The 15,387-nt window shown below is 37.4% G+C and overlaps 1 protein-coding gene across 1 annotated transcript; it reads right to left on the bottom strand.

The window, feature by feature from the left end:
• Positions 1-11,566: 11,566 nt before the first annotated feature.
• LOC106154047 (uncharacterized) lies at positions 11,567-14,808 on the bottom strand. The gene has a single exon (XM_013528278.2). The coding sequence runs from the start codon at positions 14,429-14,431 to the stop codon at positions 13,199-13,201; it is 1,233 nt and encodes a 410-aa protein (XP_013383732.1). The 5' UTR covers positions 14,432-14,808; the 3' UTR covers positions 11,567-13,198.
• Positions 14,809-15,387: the final 579 nt, after the last annotated feature.

Genomic DNA, 15,387 nt, shown 5'->3' on the forward strand with positions numbered 1-15,387 from the left:
GAAAGCAGTGTTATTAAAGGTTGTTTGTGTACGTACGCGTGGGCGCCGGAGGAAAGTTGCGTTACGTAGTGTTATATTTCTGTTTTAGAAACTTGTTTATTAATTTCATTTCATTAATATTTTACTGTCAATAACAAGACGAAATTGTTTGAATTGGATCCTCATGCTTCAAAAAGGGAATTTCAACAACAGCAAAATGTTTTACGAGGTACGCGTGTTATCTTTCAGGCTATTGTAATCCGCGTTCAATGCGGTGCTAATTTTACTCGGTTTAGAAGTTTTCGCTTTAGTGATTGTCCCAGAACAAAAGAGAAAAGTTACCAGGAACAAGGCGCGCATCAGCGTTCTCACGAACCACAAATATATCAACCGAATTCCCTTTGAAGTTGTCATCCAGGGCAAGTAATCGACTTCTTCTCTTCCTTTTACTTTGAACCTTCTTTTGGAAACGCTGTGCCCGCAATTAAGAGTCTCCTCGGTACTGTTTGCTGGCGGCAGTGTCGTATTCTTCGAATTCTCATTCACTCCCCTTCACTGAGCCGCTCGCATTACTACTCTTCCCACAGTAATTTAAACATTTCGTAATCTTGTCGATTAACAATTGTTTTGATTAACTCGCGGAGAGGGTTTAATCAACAGAACGTCTGCATTAAAATTTTATATGGATAACAAGTTTTGTCGGCGGGTAACAGAAGAATATTGACCAATCTGGGGAATAAAGACTTCTGAAACGTTTCCAGAAATCTGCGAACAGACGTAATCTAGGAAATATAGAGGAGGTGTTAAAATCACCGGTAGGTGATAAGGCAAAATCTGCACCCTTTCTTCTTTTAATATATGACCGTTAGTATAGTTATTTACCAAATATATGGACCTAATATCAAATGTGGATTGAATGATGTGACAAAAAAGATACAGTTAATTAGTTTTTCACACGTCATATTTCTCTTCATATTCGTTCAAACAAACATATCCTTTGACAAATATTCTTAGCATTTACTTCTGTTATAAATTTACAGATATGTATTCAAAATCAGCAGATAGCATTTATGATTGGCATCGCAGGGTTTATATTATAGTGCACGAGCTTTTGGAACCCCGCTTGAAATTCAATGGCTGAGATTCTGGCAACCTGGCTAAGTATCGGCTGTTTTGAAATAATATGATACACATAATAATCAATGTTATTATTCAACCCCCCGTGTCGGACAAGAGTACCGCGGTCAGTAGTTCTTTAAGGCCCTCAGCTACTGACCATTGTCTGGCAGCGTCCAGTGCGCATTTAATTCTATTTTCCTGCTTAATTATTCATATTTGATGACTTGAGTAACGCGATTTTGAGACACATATTACAAAAGACTGGGTTTAATTGCATGAGAATTTAGAGACCAAGGGCAGTTCGTTTCATGCTTCGGTGGTTTCGTCTTGATTTTCTTTATTTTCGTCCAGGGATTCCGTGTGTAATGTTATCGTCTGCATAGTTTTAATGAAATGCGGGGAATAATGGAAGGTTGTCGTTAAAGTATCATCGCCTGTTACTTCAAGGCGACAGATGTTTGTCTTCACGCGAAAACAAATAGTAAAAATTTGAGCTACGTAATAAAATATGTCGTATCAAATTTTGACTTGTGTCAGCTGCTGGTGCATTCATCTTTGATAAAGGACGCAACTGTTTTCCTTCGTGTCATTGATTATGTCATTTCTCAGGGACGTTCTGCATGATTGACCGTTGAGCTTTACTCGGAACTCCTCTCCCCCCTCTCTCTCCCTCTCTCTCTCCCCTCTCTCTCTCTCTCTCTCTCGCTCTCTCTTCCCTCACTCTCTCTCTCTCTCTCTCCCTCTCTCTCCCTCTCTCTCTCTCTCTCTCTCCCCCTCACTCTGGAGGCAGGTGCGTATCCACCTCTCAGCTTCGTACAACTGTACATGTGTATAAACTTCTCCTAGAACCACAAAGTGATTACGAGCGAAACAAGTAAACACAGACAATTTTCTCAATTCCTGTGCCCTTAAATCAATTAAGTTGTCGTCGTCAACTACTGCACATATGACGTACAGCAAAATTGCGTCATCTTTGTACTCTCTTCAGGAAATTCGTGCATCCAGTGCTTGTTCGCTTTCTCTCGTTCTCTCTCTCAAGCCGATGAAAAAGGTATCTATTCGTAACAAAATATATAATATAAAAACTTCGAAATTTAAGCAAAAAAAAACCATACGTCAATACTTCATTAATCAAATTAAGAAAGTATTACAAAGTGAAAACTATTATTTAGGACAGCCTCTCAATAACTGGCAATAACCTCCTAAGTAAGTTCCCTGTTACTATTCTTCGTCGACAAGGCGATGATGAAATTATAATGGACAAGCAAACTCAGCAGTCGGCACAATGTAGATCTTCCTTCAAGGCATTCCGCGTGCAGTATAGACTTTCTAAATTGACACAAATTTGATCCTGACTTTTACATTTGTAGCTTCTTTTAAGTTTGCTTAAAATCCCTGTTGTTAAAACCATCTAGCCATCTCAACAATGACTTTTTAAACTTTAATTTTCCTTATCAAATTACCCGACATTTATTGATAAAAGCATTGTTACGTGACTTTGTTCCCTGCCAGCTAGAAATCTATCATGTTTGCTAAAGAAAAAACAGAGCAGCCAGGGAGCAATTAGTTAAATAGCTTAGGGGCTAGGTTTGTGGAAAATAAAGCAGCGGTTTGGTTATTTTTTATTTACTAAGCTTGACAGAAGCAGCCTGCATTGAAGAGGTGGTGTGCAGTTACAAAAGAGACCAAAATGGCGGGCACGCCGTCCTCTTGATAGAGTGTCACATTGTGAAAGAAGAAGACCAAGACATTGTTCTGTTTGTTTGCCGGCCATGTATTTAGTCGTGAAACAAGTTAGTGGATGTTTCTTTATCCTTGAAGCAATGGCCAATATTACTTTGTCGGGGTCTAATTTTGTTCAGTCATGTTTCAAATTCCTAGTTAAAATTTTAGAATTCAGAGATTCTGGAGAAGAGACCTGCTATTATTATTTTATAAATCCAGACAGATTATTTGTTCTATTAAACGATAGCTAATAAATATCTGGATAATATCTGAAATAATTGGACTCGTGTTTCTTCATATGCCAAATCTTTCTTTAATTTTTTATATGTTTAAAAACCTTCAACTGTTAAATACTTATTATACATCAAAAATATTAAGACCAATTCTTTCATTTATTCTTTTCATACTGTGAACATATATAATCTGCCTTTGATTAACAGCGATAAGATGTGTTAAAATTTTTAACGTAATTACGTTAAGACTTTAAAACACCATAGCTAACTATGGATGCAAATGTTTTTGCTCTTAACACATGAGCCAAGAGTTCACTTTTTGCAAGTTAAATTAATTGATTTTTAGGTTTTTCTGACGAAAGTTTATAAAATAAAATGTTCCAAGAATTGTGATATCTCAATGGCAAAGCCTTTTGAGAAGGAAATTCTGAAAATTAAATAAATAGAGGGGGGAGGAAATTACAAAAACTCGGTTTATCTTTTCAAAAATATCACAAAATGTCTGCAATTTCCACGAGGTTTAATTCACGCTCAGACACCAAAAAGAAAATTTGTTTGTATAGATGTAGAGCAGTGAAATATCTCACAGTGTTCATAGATATATAAAACTTGCTATAAAATAAAATTTTATAAGTTGGTATAAACATAAAGTTTATACTAGTATGGTAATTTGCTAAAATAAAATTACTTTTTTTTCTTTTCCTATTTCAAAGAAACATTTTTTATTTGGATTTTATACACTTTCGTAAATGTTTTCAGAGCCTAATTTTCCCTTTAAGTAGAAATCTATTTCTACTAACGCTTTGGTAATAAATTTCCCTAGAATGATATTTACAAGAGAACATTACGTGAAGCTGGGTCGCTCCACGTGGACCAAGGGTGTGTCTATGGGAATGGGGCCATGAACAGTTTCAGTCGGAAATATAATCATTTCTTTCTCTCTTGAACAAATGTCTTTCCTAAAAAAAATCATTAAAATTTGTGAAAATTTTAAGATTTCTTGTCCGCAAACCAACACCAAAAAATAATGTCCTTCGTTGATAAGGACAAATAAAAAATAAAAATATGATGTATTTCTACATTTTCCTATACTACTTCTACTACTTTTACTACTACTGCTGTTGCTTTTACTATTACTACTACTACCAGTGCTACTACTACTACTACTACTACATGTACTACTACTACTACTACTAAAATAATAATAATAATAATAATGGTGATAATGATGGTAATAATGATGAAGATGATGAACAAGAACGTGGTTTTGCTGCACTCTACATCAGAAAGTCGTGATTGTGTATTTAAGGTGGATCTCGTTACTAGCCGGCGGCGCACACTTGTCGTCTCATTACTAATTAAAACTACTGTGGTCATTTGGAACAACACTGAAAACAAAGACCAACCATCTTTGCCATTGATTTTATGGACTAGCCATGGAAATTATCTCGATGCTGTTTTCCTTGAAATGTAAAACTGTGAAACTCGACTAGAGATTTTGTAGTACGGAAAAGATTTTTTCTTCTGGGAACTTCTGACATGCATGGATTTGATTTCTTTTCAAAGAAAAAGTGTTCTTAAACCTCAGAATACCTTATAAAGAGAGTGTAGAAATTAAAACCAGATAGTAAAAACTGATAGTGCGGTTTGTTCTGTCTGTAAAAGATACTATTGATTCGTGGTCACAGAATACATGTACAAGTTAGAGCAGATTGATATTTTTCCATCGGTAAATGTCTATGTAAAAGCTATGGTCGGTGGGAATAACAATGATAACAAGTGACAATCTATAAATAGTTGGCGTGGGTTGTCCAAGCTTCAGACAAAATCATTGATTTGATTTTTCATTCATGGACATCAGTTGAAAGTCATGAAATGATAAACATTTTGAGGAACAGCGAGAAATCCCTTCAAAATGAACTGATTTCGGTGAAATAATTTCATTCGTGAAAAGCAGGCTGTAAGAACGACTCAGAATATGTTTTTTAAGCAATTGTACTGGTGATCTTACCCATGCCCCCATATCAAATCGTTGACCTAGGTCAGATATTTACCAGAAATTTATGTTTAAAAAATCTAGAATCGGATATTCCGTCATTTCACAGAGGATGTCCTAAGTTCTTGAGAATGGATCCGTATTTATTCCACTAGTGCTCTAACCCATGTAACCATGCCAAACCGTTAACCTAGGTCAGGTTGTAGATATTTATAAGATATTTATGTTAAAAATAAAATAAATCCAGCATAAGCTATCCAGTCACATTACAGAAGATGTCCGAAGTGAGGAGGCAGCGGTGTTAATTAACTGGCCGTAGCCCGGGGTGCAGCGTTCGTCCAGTCATTCGAGTCCATTACAGTGCCACCGGGTACAAAACTTTGTGTACACTTCTCTTGCTATGCCTATTGACGTTTTTAGGCAAGTTTACCGTTGCCTGTTATTCAAAATATTAGCGATGTGCGGCCGACAGTCCAGGTGGTTTTGTACAAATACTTTTCATAAGAGAGAAAATACTAGTACCACTTAACTCTCAGTCGCTACACAATCAAGTCACAATGGACCGGCAATATGACCCCGGGCCAGCAGCTTTACACCGAGTCTGTGTAACATGAAAATATTGATGTCAGAGCCGGTGGAGTGTTGTCTGTTAGCTAAGCCCCGTGTTTTCATTATTTCAAGCCCAGAGCTTTGTGAAGTTGTAAACGCGTAAATCCCGTGATTAAACCGTACCCACTTTGGAGCTGTAATGCCACCTGCCCCCCGAGTGTTTTCACTTGATACGGCCTCGAGAGTGCTCCAATTGTCAAATATTATTTTTACCGACCGTTTCACTGCGCAGAGAGAACAGGGGGAATTACATCTTGTATTGTTTGAGACTTAAAGAAATGGGCATATTTTTCGGCTCGATGCTGTACACTTCAAAGCGATCGGATTTTCATTTTAGCGATATTATTTTGATTTGGTATTACGTTTGTTACCAGAACCAAAACAGAACGAAAGAAGGGGCAGCTTGATATAGGAATGAATTGCAGCCACATTGATATCGATGACTGAGATACGTTTAAAATAAATAATGGTATTATCTCAATCTACATGAGATCTTTGATAAGTGAAGGTGCAATGAACCGTGTTTATTTTGACGCGTCGGTTTCTATCTTAGCTTCAAAGATAGCGTCCCTTCGATATTAAATGGCATTGTGTTGAATCGATTCGTTTCTCCAAGTCAAATACTAGTATTGTGTCAGGACATGTTAAATTATTTCAGATGAAGAAAAAAAATCAAATGAGATTTTGATCTCCTGTGCAGAAATATAATCAAAATATATAATCGTGTATCAGACATTTTTCAGACACCGGCTACTTGAACGGTCAATAGAAATTGTACAAATCTTTCATTTATTTACTTTTCTCACAGTTACTCATATAAAAGATACAACAAAAAACTTTATGGAATTATATATTTTTTATTTAACTCCAATTAAACGATATACATTTGACACTGAATGATAATTAGTTAGGTCATGTCACCACGAAAGTTTCAATTCCCCCGATGCTGAAAGGGCGAATTCAATATATTTATGTTTTATAATCACAACACTGCCAATTGAGTGTTATATTTACACTTCGGAAACCGGCACTCAATTTCTCTGAATTTTTCAACAAGCGCGGTGTAGGGTTTGATCGACCCTGGGCCTTGTTTCAACTTGTGCAAATCTCGGTAGGGGCAAAGTAAACTGCAGTTCGCTTAGTCCATTAAACCCACCGTGGCGTTTATTTTACGCTTTCTGTCGTTAATATTATAGCCCGGGGCCTCTGGATCCATTTTCCGATGAAATATATTTTCTGTTGCCTCAAACTGAAAGCATAATGTTGAAATAAGCCCTCTCTTATTCCCGGCGTTTACCTTCCTTTCTACGATCGATGTTTGATTTACTCTGGAATCAGAAAAGGCAGGTTCTAAAAGCTTTTCCCAAATAATAGCTGGTATTTTCAGTTAAGAGCACTTATAATGTGAAGGAATTGACCACATTAACTTGGGAAAATATATAATATCTTAATTTGTTTATTTGAAATGGGTCCGAGGCATACGACACATTGGTATGTTGTGTATGCAGCTTTATCTACTCTTACAACGCTATAGAAACACGGCGTAAAAAGGCGAACAAAGCATTACCGGCTGATATTCACTGCTGTATTTTTGTATCAGTTCGAATGTTGATATTACAGACATAGCCGAATGAATAGGGACTATTTTGTCGTGCAATTAGAACGCCTTTCATTGACTGGCTATGTTTAGGTAAACCTTGCTCGCCTTACTTAACTACAGTAATAGAGTAAATAGAAAAACACGTTGAACCATCGAAGAATTCGAGCTGAAAAACCTCGCGCTATTTTCCCACAAACATCGGCGAAAAGAAAACAAACCCTTGATTACTTTAATTCAGCCCGCTGATATACTTTCTTCTCTAATATGTTTGCGTTATAGAGGGAAATATTTTTCGAAAATATTGTCAAGTTCATGAAATTAACCCCTATTTCTGCAGCGGGTATTGTTAACGTTTCAAGCAAGGTGTGTTAACAGTCAAGTGTTCCCCTGCAAGGGGGCAAGCACGGGCTACTTTTTATTTTTTCTTTCTTAAAACCTTTACACAAGACACAATGATTCAAACCAAGACGTGAGTAAAACTGAAAGAAAATCGATTTTGCTCAAAAATATGACGGGGCACGGAGTCAGTGAGAACAAAATGATTGCTGGTTAATTACTTCGTTTTATTGACATAATAAAATCACTCCCTATTGTGATATTGTACAGGAAAGAGACGCACTAACAGGTGTGTAGAAGCGCAGCTGTTAAAATTCTTAATCCGCAAAACAGACGAAGAAATGGCAGTGGACATGCTTAAAATAATTGTAGAATTAAGATTAAAACTTAATTTTAAATAATAAATTAACTATTAGTTTAATTAGATCTGTGAATAATTCTCTAACTAGTGAAATTTTTTAAGAATTAGAAAACTGTGTATGTCCACTTTTGGCAAGTTGAAAATTGGATTTCTTTTAAAGAAAGAAGCCAGCGGTTACTTATAATCATTTGATAATGAACTGTTAAAAATTTCAATTAAGTTTAAATCACTTAATTATTCAGTTGACACACCAGTTGATTCAAAGGAAAGTTTGTAGTTCCATATTTTCCTCTCAGCAAATAAAATAATTCAAATTGGCGTCTTAAATCGTCTGAACTTCAGCAGTCATTCCAAATAAAATACTTGAGTCTATAACATGTACATGTAGTAAACGCCTTCAAGAAGATTAACAAAACAATCGCCCTTTATATAAAAACCTTTATGTCATAGTGTTATGGTCTGAATAATACCCTCCATCGAATCCGATCTCCTTAAGTACAAACCCAAAAAGTAGTTTCCTATCAATTAAATAAGATGTTTATTTCGAAAGGAAGTCCTGTGGTGGTTTCCAAATATAGGCGAGATTTAATCGGAGCACCAAACATCGTTTGCTCAAAGTTCTACGGGAGTCACGACACTGCAGGCCCTATGAACAGACAATTGACAAACATCTGGAAGTAAACAGCCGCCTAAAGCAAGTAGACTTTTTTCGATTAACAAGATGGTCTTCCATTCAGTGGACGCCGTAGTCAAAATAAAGGGGAGAAAAAGTCCGGCGCATTGGTCAATATGTAACTTCCGAGAAGATAGAAAAAGAGAACTGCTGTCCGCGCGAAATGCCCAACAACGGTCATCTTTGATTAATTTATGGATTTTATGATAAAAGACTATTCTTTTTTAGTGAATACCTCACGTACTATGCTTTCAATAGATTTAAATGACTCACTAAATCGAAAAGAGACAAAGCATTCAAATAAAGACATAATATTTACGGACAAATATAAAATGGTTAAGTAGGCACGGTCAGTCAAATATGGCGGTTAGAAAAATGTGTGAGGCAGGGAAATATATTTTGACTACACGATATATATTCTACTTTAACGTCTTTCACAAATGTTAGTAGCAGCTGGTTTGTCTATTAATCTTTTTTCATTATTATTGTTAATTATTATTTTTGCAGGGGTTAGAGCTAATGATATCAAGGCACTAGGAGCCATATAAAAGAAAAATTTGATAAAATTTTACTACTACTATTACTACATGTATTACATGTACTACTACTACTTCTACTACTACTACAACTACTACTACTACTACTATATAATAATAATATATAACTAATAATAATAATAATAATAATAATAATAATAATAATGATAAAATCAATAATAATAATAATAAATCGGATGGGAATTATGTGTCATTCTGGCTGGAAGAGACAAACATTTTATCTCTTTTCTACCATGTGATAAAGAAAATAGTATCAGCGCCGGCATGCTTTAAGGCAAACACAACTTCGATTTATCTAAATGTTCCTTAAAATTTTTCTTTCACATTTACAGGCCATACCATTGCCAGCATTTTCAAGGGGGACTTTTTCTTATAAAGTGGACCTCTTACCATGAAACATTCGTGTACCTACATCAAATTTTACTCATAACGGACCTTTTTCAGACAAAAAGAATCGAATCTTCGAATCTCCCCCCCCCCCCCCCCCCCCCCCGGCTACGGGTCTGTAGTCAATGCTCTCTAAAAATTTTTTTTAAAAGCTTTGATTTTGTAATTGCACTAAGTGAACTTTTTTTTAAGTGTTTGTAGTAGTTATATACATGTACAGTGTAAATGATAAAAGGGACAAACTAAATCGATAAGACTCTTTGTAATAAGCTACAGGGTCGGTAGGCAAAATTTATCTTTATTTTTGTTTTTTAACATATGATGTTTAACGGGCATACAAGTGGCAGCTTAATTTTAGACACGATCATTTTTAATCATCATCATTATTAGGAGTAGGAAATGTCAGATACACAGCTGAGCGATTTTTGAACATGAAACTTTCAGATTCAAGGTGTTTCCTGGGTTTAATTGCGAAATCCCCCCGCTTTTTATTCCAATGTCCAGTAAACTTTTTTATTAAAAAAATACAGGTGTGAAAACTGTAATTTTTCTCAAAATAAGTATTGGTCATTCTCGTTAAACAACTTAACAATTTTGTCTGGCCTAAACGTTTCATTTTCTTAAAAAATTCAAAGTGTGTTTTGCAAATATTTTACATCCATTCCTGTTTAATTTCCATTGACTTTTAGCGTCTGCAAAATTCAAACATGGCCGTTGTCTTCAAGAATAGTCTCTATTCGAAGCGTGAACGTAGTTTTTTCAGTTCACACAGTCAGAAATATGACACTTTGAAACGTTAAATAGTCCTCACGGCGAAACAAACGACTTTATAAGACAGTTCTTTAGACTGTGGTAAAAGTCTCCATTTCGCCTGGTTTCAAAATGATAAAAGCTGAAGTTTTGAAAACAAATTTGATCTCGGCCGTCAAAGAAGTTGATTAAATAATAAGAGCGGACGCATTGTGGACGCCAGCTCGAATGTCATTGCCGACACTTACGTTTAATGGAGGCTGGGCAAAGAGCCGCTCTAATACTGTATCGAAGTAATGTAGATCATGGGATTTCTGGAAACAAAACACCGTGGTATATCAAAGCCCCGTTCCCCATCGTCATTCTCTGATCCGTATTCGTATGCAGAGGGCAAAACAGATTTGCTGTCACAGGCAGATTAAATTTACGTAACGGAGACGCTGTCTCATTGAAGGAGGGGACGCTGAAGATCACGGGCTTGGGTGAGACGGTACGAAGCTCGTGAGTAAGCCTGCGCGCCTAAACCCTCTTCACAATGAATGCCTCGTGTTGTTTCCAAACAAACCCTTTTGATACGTCCAAATTCGTGATCGGCTTTGGACGCTTGGGTTTTGACAGCGGAGAGAAAGGTTGCCACTAATGAAGGCGAGCCAAATGAAGTTGACAGTTGCGTAATAATGTTCATTTACACGAACTGAAAGGCTGCTTTGACACGTACTTGTGAAAAGGAGAGAGAAGTTTACTCGTATGACCATATTTCCTCAGACTGAGATGACGTAATCCGAGTCACTGGCGTACTTAGTACGTACATCAGAACTTATTTGATTTCTTGGGAATAACACGTTATTATAAGTCGCAAATATGATAATATATAAAAAAGATATAAATACGATAACCAAATGGGGATAATATGAGGCAACTGCAAGATTAAATATATATAAATTTATCTTTAATTAATATGGCATTTTTCTTCCTTCTATGACAAAATATATCAATACGCATTGAAATAAAACACTTTTCTTCAATATGATCACATTCATTTTTCCGTATTTAATTATATACGCGATTTCGATTTTAGTTTAACCAATTGTTTCAAAGTTCGAATCTTGCGATATCCCATTTCATTTTTTTTCTCAACGAGCTCATTTCATTTCAAGTTTGAAAATTTTAAGAAAAGCAAGTTTACTTCTACTTGTCATCTTCGATTATTTTACAGATGGTAGAAATTGTAATGCCAAGTAAAACAACTTCTTTTCCATTTATATATAAAATGATTTATTGTCAAATATACATATCAACATCGATAAATGATGGAATTTATATTTTCAGGGAATGAAATTTCTTACAAAAATCAACATATTTACAAACAAGTCTTATTGGCAACGCTAGGGACAAGGATAGTCTGTATGAAAATTTATAAAATTGCAATTAAAAAAAGAACATAATATAACACATTATAGATAGTTGTAAACGTGCCTTTCACCACATAAATACCTAAGCCATCTAATGTATGCTGTATCACTGAGTAAACAATAATAAGGCTGATGATTAAAAAATTTGGCCCACCACCGCGACCAAAAGCCATAACTATGACAGTGAAAATAAAGACCAACGGTGTATTACGCATTGTATTCAGCGAAACGCAGTAGAATTGCTTACGGCATCTCTTGATTTTATAAAGAATTCGTCAGCCATGACTCTCTTATTTTTCAATGCAGTAACATCAACACTTGAACTATTGAATTAATAAAACCTGACCAACAATAAAAACAAAAGCAAAAATACTAAAGATATGGCTATATTAAAGACTGGCATACCACATCCCTTGGGAAGTTTTCGTCCCACTTTCAATAGGTGATCTAAATTCCACACAATTAACTCACTGACAGGAAAATATTGACAGAGAAAGAGCGGATCCTACATCTGCGCGTGACGTCCTAACCGCACGTGCCTTCTCGCCGGATGAGGGAAGCACCTCATGCATTGTGCGCCCATCTTTGTCGAGGTGCCACCGTACCCATCACCCTCGCCACAATCATAACACCAAAATAACCCTCGGCGGTCTAGTACCGACCCGCAGCCCCTCCCAAACAGATAACAATTTACAAACATAACACAAGGTGTTGAAACAAAACATCAAGAAACACTGGCAGTATTTATGAAGAGGCTCGAACCGCACCGACGAATAAACCTCCCCTTCGGACTGACACCTAGATAAAGTGTGAGCCCCGCTACAAAGCCGTGGCCGAGATATTATTTGAAAACATCCTGAATTTGTTTAATACAATATTTTACGGCGGAAGCCACACAGAAGTTGAGTGGTTATGGAGCATCAGCTGAACTAACAATACGGTCACACAGATAGTAAAAATTGGTAATACATTGGCTTACAGCGGTGGCTCATAATATTAAACAAAATGATTTTAAAAATAAAATATTTACAGAAAGCTTCACAACATTATGTTAACTATGATACGTGTCTTCAATATGGATTTATCTGTGTACAACACTGATGCATATTGGTATTACATAGTACATATATACATTTATCGTTTTGATTAATAAAATTGATTGTCTATTTTTTGATATTATTGCTCAGAATCTCTCTCCCTATCTCTAAATTTAAATAAAAACTTACATCATAACAACTTAAAAACAGTAAATATACCCCTATGGCATGAACCTTAAAAAGATACCCATTTGCCGTTAACATAACAATATCATCTGATATTTCTATTAACACTATACAAATCAAAATATCGCTGTCACTATAGACGTCAAAATCAATATTGAGCAGATCAGCGAATTATTTCATAATCAACAAGTAATAAAATTAGTTCTACCAACTTCTGGGTTTTTTTTCACGGGGAATGTTACATTTTCTTCTCCTCTATACCAAGACCCTGTATCCCCCAGGGTCGGGCCGCCGTCCCGTGGGGATAGGCGACCTGAATGGGCGGTATGTAATTCGGCGGGAAGGAGGGTAACCGCGTAGGGAGACTCAGGTAAGGCTGCATCCCCTGTGCACCTGAAAACCCTGCTGCCATGGGGTACCCTGCGAACCCCGCCTGGAGAGCTGCAAAGGAGGCACCGGCAGGCAGCGATGACACCGGTGGACGGGCAAGGAGCGCGGCGTACGGGTTATAAGCCACTGGGAACGCAGGATACTGCTTCTGAAGGTCTGAGATTTTGGGAGGAGGACTAGGAATTTTATCGAAAATGTCAGGTTTTTTCTTCTCGTCGCCGTCTGCGTTTTCAATTTCCGAAGTTGTTTTTGGTTCATTGTCAAGTTCGTGTCTTTCACCTATAATACTGTCAATTGAAAATGTTGATTTCTTACAATTTGCAGACGGAATTTCGGAATGCGAGGGTCCAGCCTCTTTATCGTCTGCGTTAGTGTCGTCTGCTTCTGTTCTGTCAATTTCACAATGATTATTGTTCTTTTCTTCCGTTTTAAAACCGCAGTCTTCGCCTTCGGAAAAATCGTCTGCCGGGCGTTTTTCAAATTCGTGCGGACTTCCATTTTCATCATCGCTTTCCATGTCTTCCCCCATCACATCTCGATGACCGTCCATGTCTTCAAGCCCATCAGAACCTTTCAACTTGTCTTCTGCTTTGTAGGGTGCGGCCTTGTTGCGACGCTTGCGACGCCTGTAGTTGCCATTTTCGAACATTTCCTCACAATTCGGATCCAAAGTCCAATAATTTCCCTTTCCGGGTTTCCCTTTCTCTCGCGCCACTTTCATAAAGCAGTCATTAAGGCTGAGATTGTGGCGAATTGAGTTCTGCCAACCTTGCTTGTTCTCGTGGTAATACGGGAACCGGTCCATGATGAACTGATAAATGCCGTTCAGAGTAACTTTTCTGTCGGGAGCACTCTTTATCGCCATGGCTATGAGGGCAATATACGAGTACGGCGGCTTCTGTGGCTGCTCCCGTCTCTCCAAGTCAGCCAGCATGGAGAGGTAGCGGTTATAGTCTTGGCTGTACAGGTAGCCCGGGTAGGCGGCGGCCGCAGCGGCGGCGTAACGTGGGTCGGTATAACGGGCGTACATGCTCGCCAGAGCGCTGGGAAACGGTCCTCCTGACATATCAACAACTGACATGGACAGGAAAAAAAATCACACAAATGTCTGTATTTTTCCCCGGTACTCGTCTTACGGTCTCGCTATATTTCTCTCTCGCTGATTTCTATGTTGTAACTGTTACTTATAAATCTCAGCAGCAGTTACTCTTAAAACTATCAGAGAGGGCAACGCGGTGCGAGACTTGGGGGCAGCGTTCGCTCTCACCGGATATCGTCTGCTAGGATTGTTCACCCCTCTTCAACACTCAGCGCTAAACTAATTGGCTACCGCGTGTGTGCTTACACTTATTATGAAGTGCCCTGTATATTCCATTGTTTGAACAATTTGTGTTGTTGTTTTCACTGCCAAAGCTGACTTACTGGTGATAAAATAAATGCTACAATAGACAAACACTTTAGTGGAGGACTCTTGTGTCTAATGGGCTCTCCGGTGTCAATCAAAGTCCCGTCGCTGGGCAACCAGCAACTCTCAACCAATCGGTGTCAATTTACTAACGCTTTCTGTTTATAAAACAACACCTTCAATTAGCCGGCCCACCCAGGACGGCTAAGTAATGTTTATTTTGAAAATGCACAAAAAAGATGAAATCGACCACTTTCTGTCTAAACAGAGATTTTCTAGAGGGAGACCCGTGCCCGCAGTGTTCCAGAATGGGGAGGAGATATGACTATTCAAAACTAACCGAGCGAACTAAGCATGTTTTGACACCAGCCAAATTGATACCTTCGGACTGGGAGGCTCAGCCTGAAACTAGAACCTCCATAAAACTTCCCCGAAGTTTAATCTAAAAAGTCAAGAACGCTTTAAGTCGATATCGAACCCCTATTAACATAACTGCTATCAAAAGGAATTTGTTCAATGTGAAATAGAAGTTCTTTGCCGCGTTGAAAATAAATAAATCCAACGCCGCACCTCGTGTGCACAAGACGAGAGAGTAAATAAACTTAAAAGGATTTCACTTTTCGACTCGTAGC

This window comes from Lingula anatina, chromosome 4, assembly GCF_051362555.1.
Source record: "Lingula anatina isolate TDL-2025a chromosome 4, LinAna3.0, whole genome shotgun sequence".
Taxonomy (NCBI): domain Eukaryota; kingdom Metazoa; phylum Brachiopoda; class Lingulata; order Lingulida; family Lingulidae; genus Lingula; species Lingula anatina.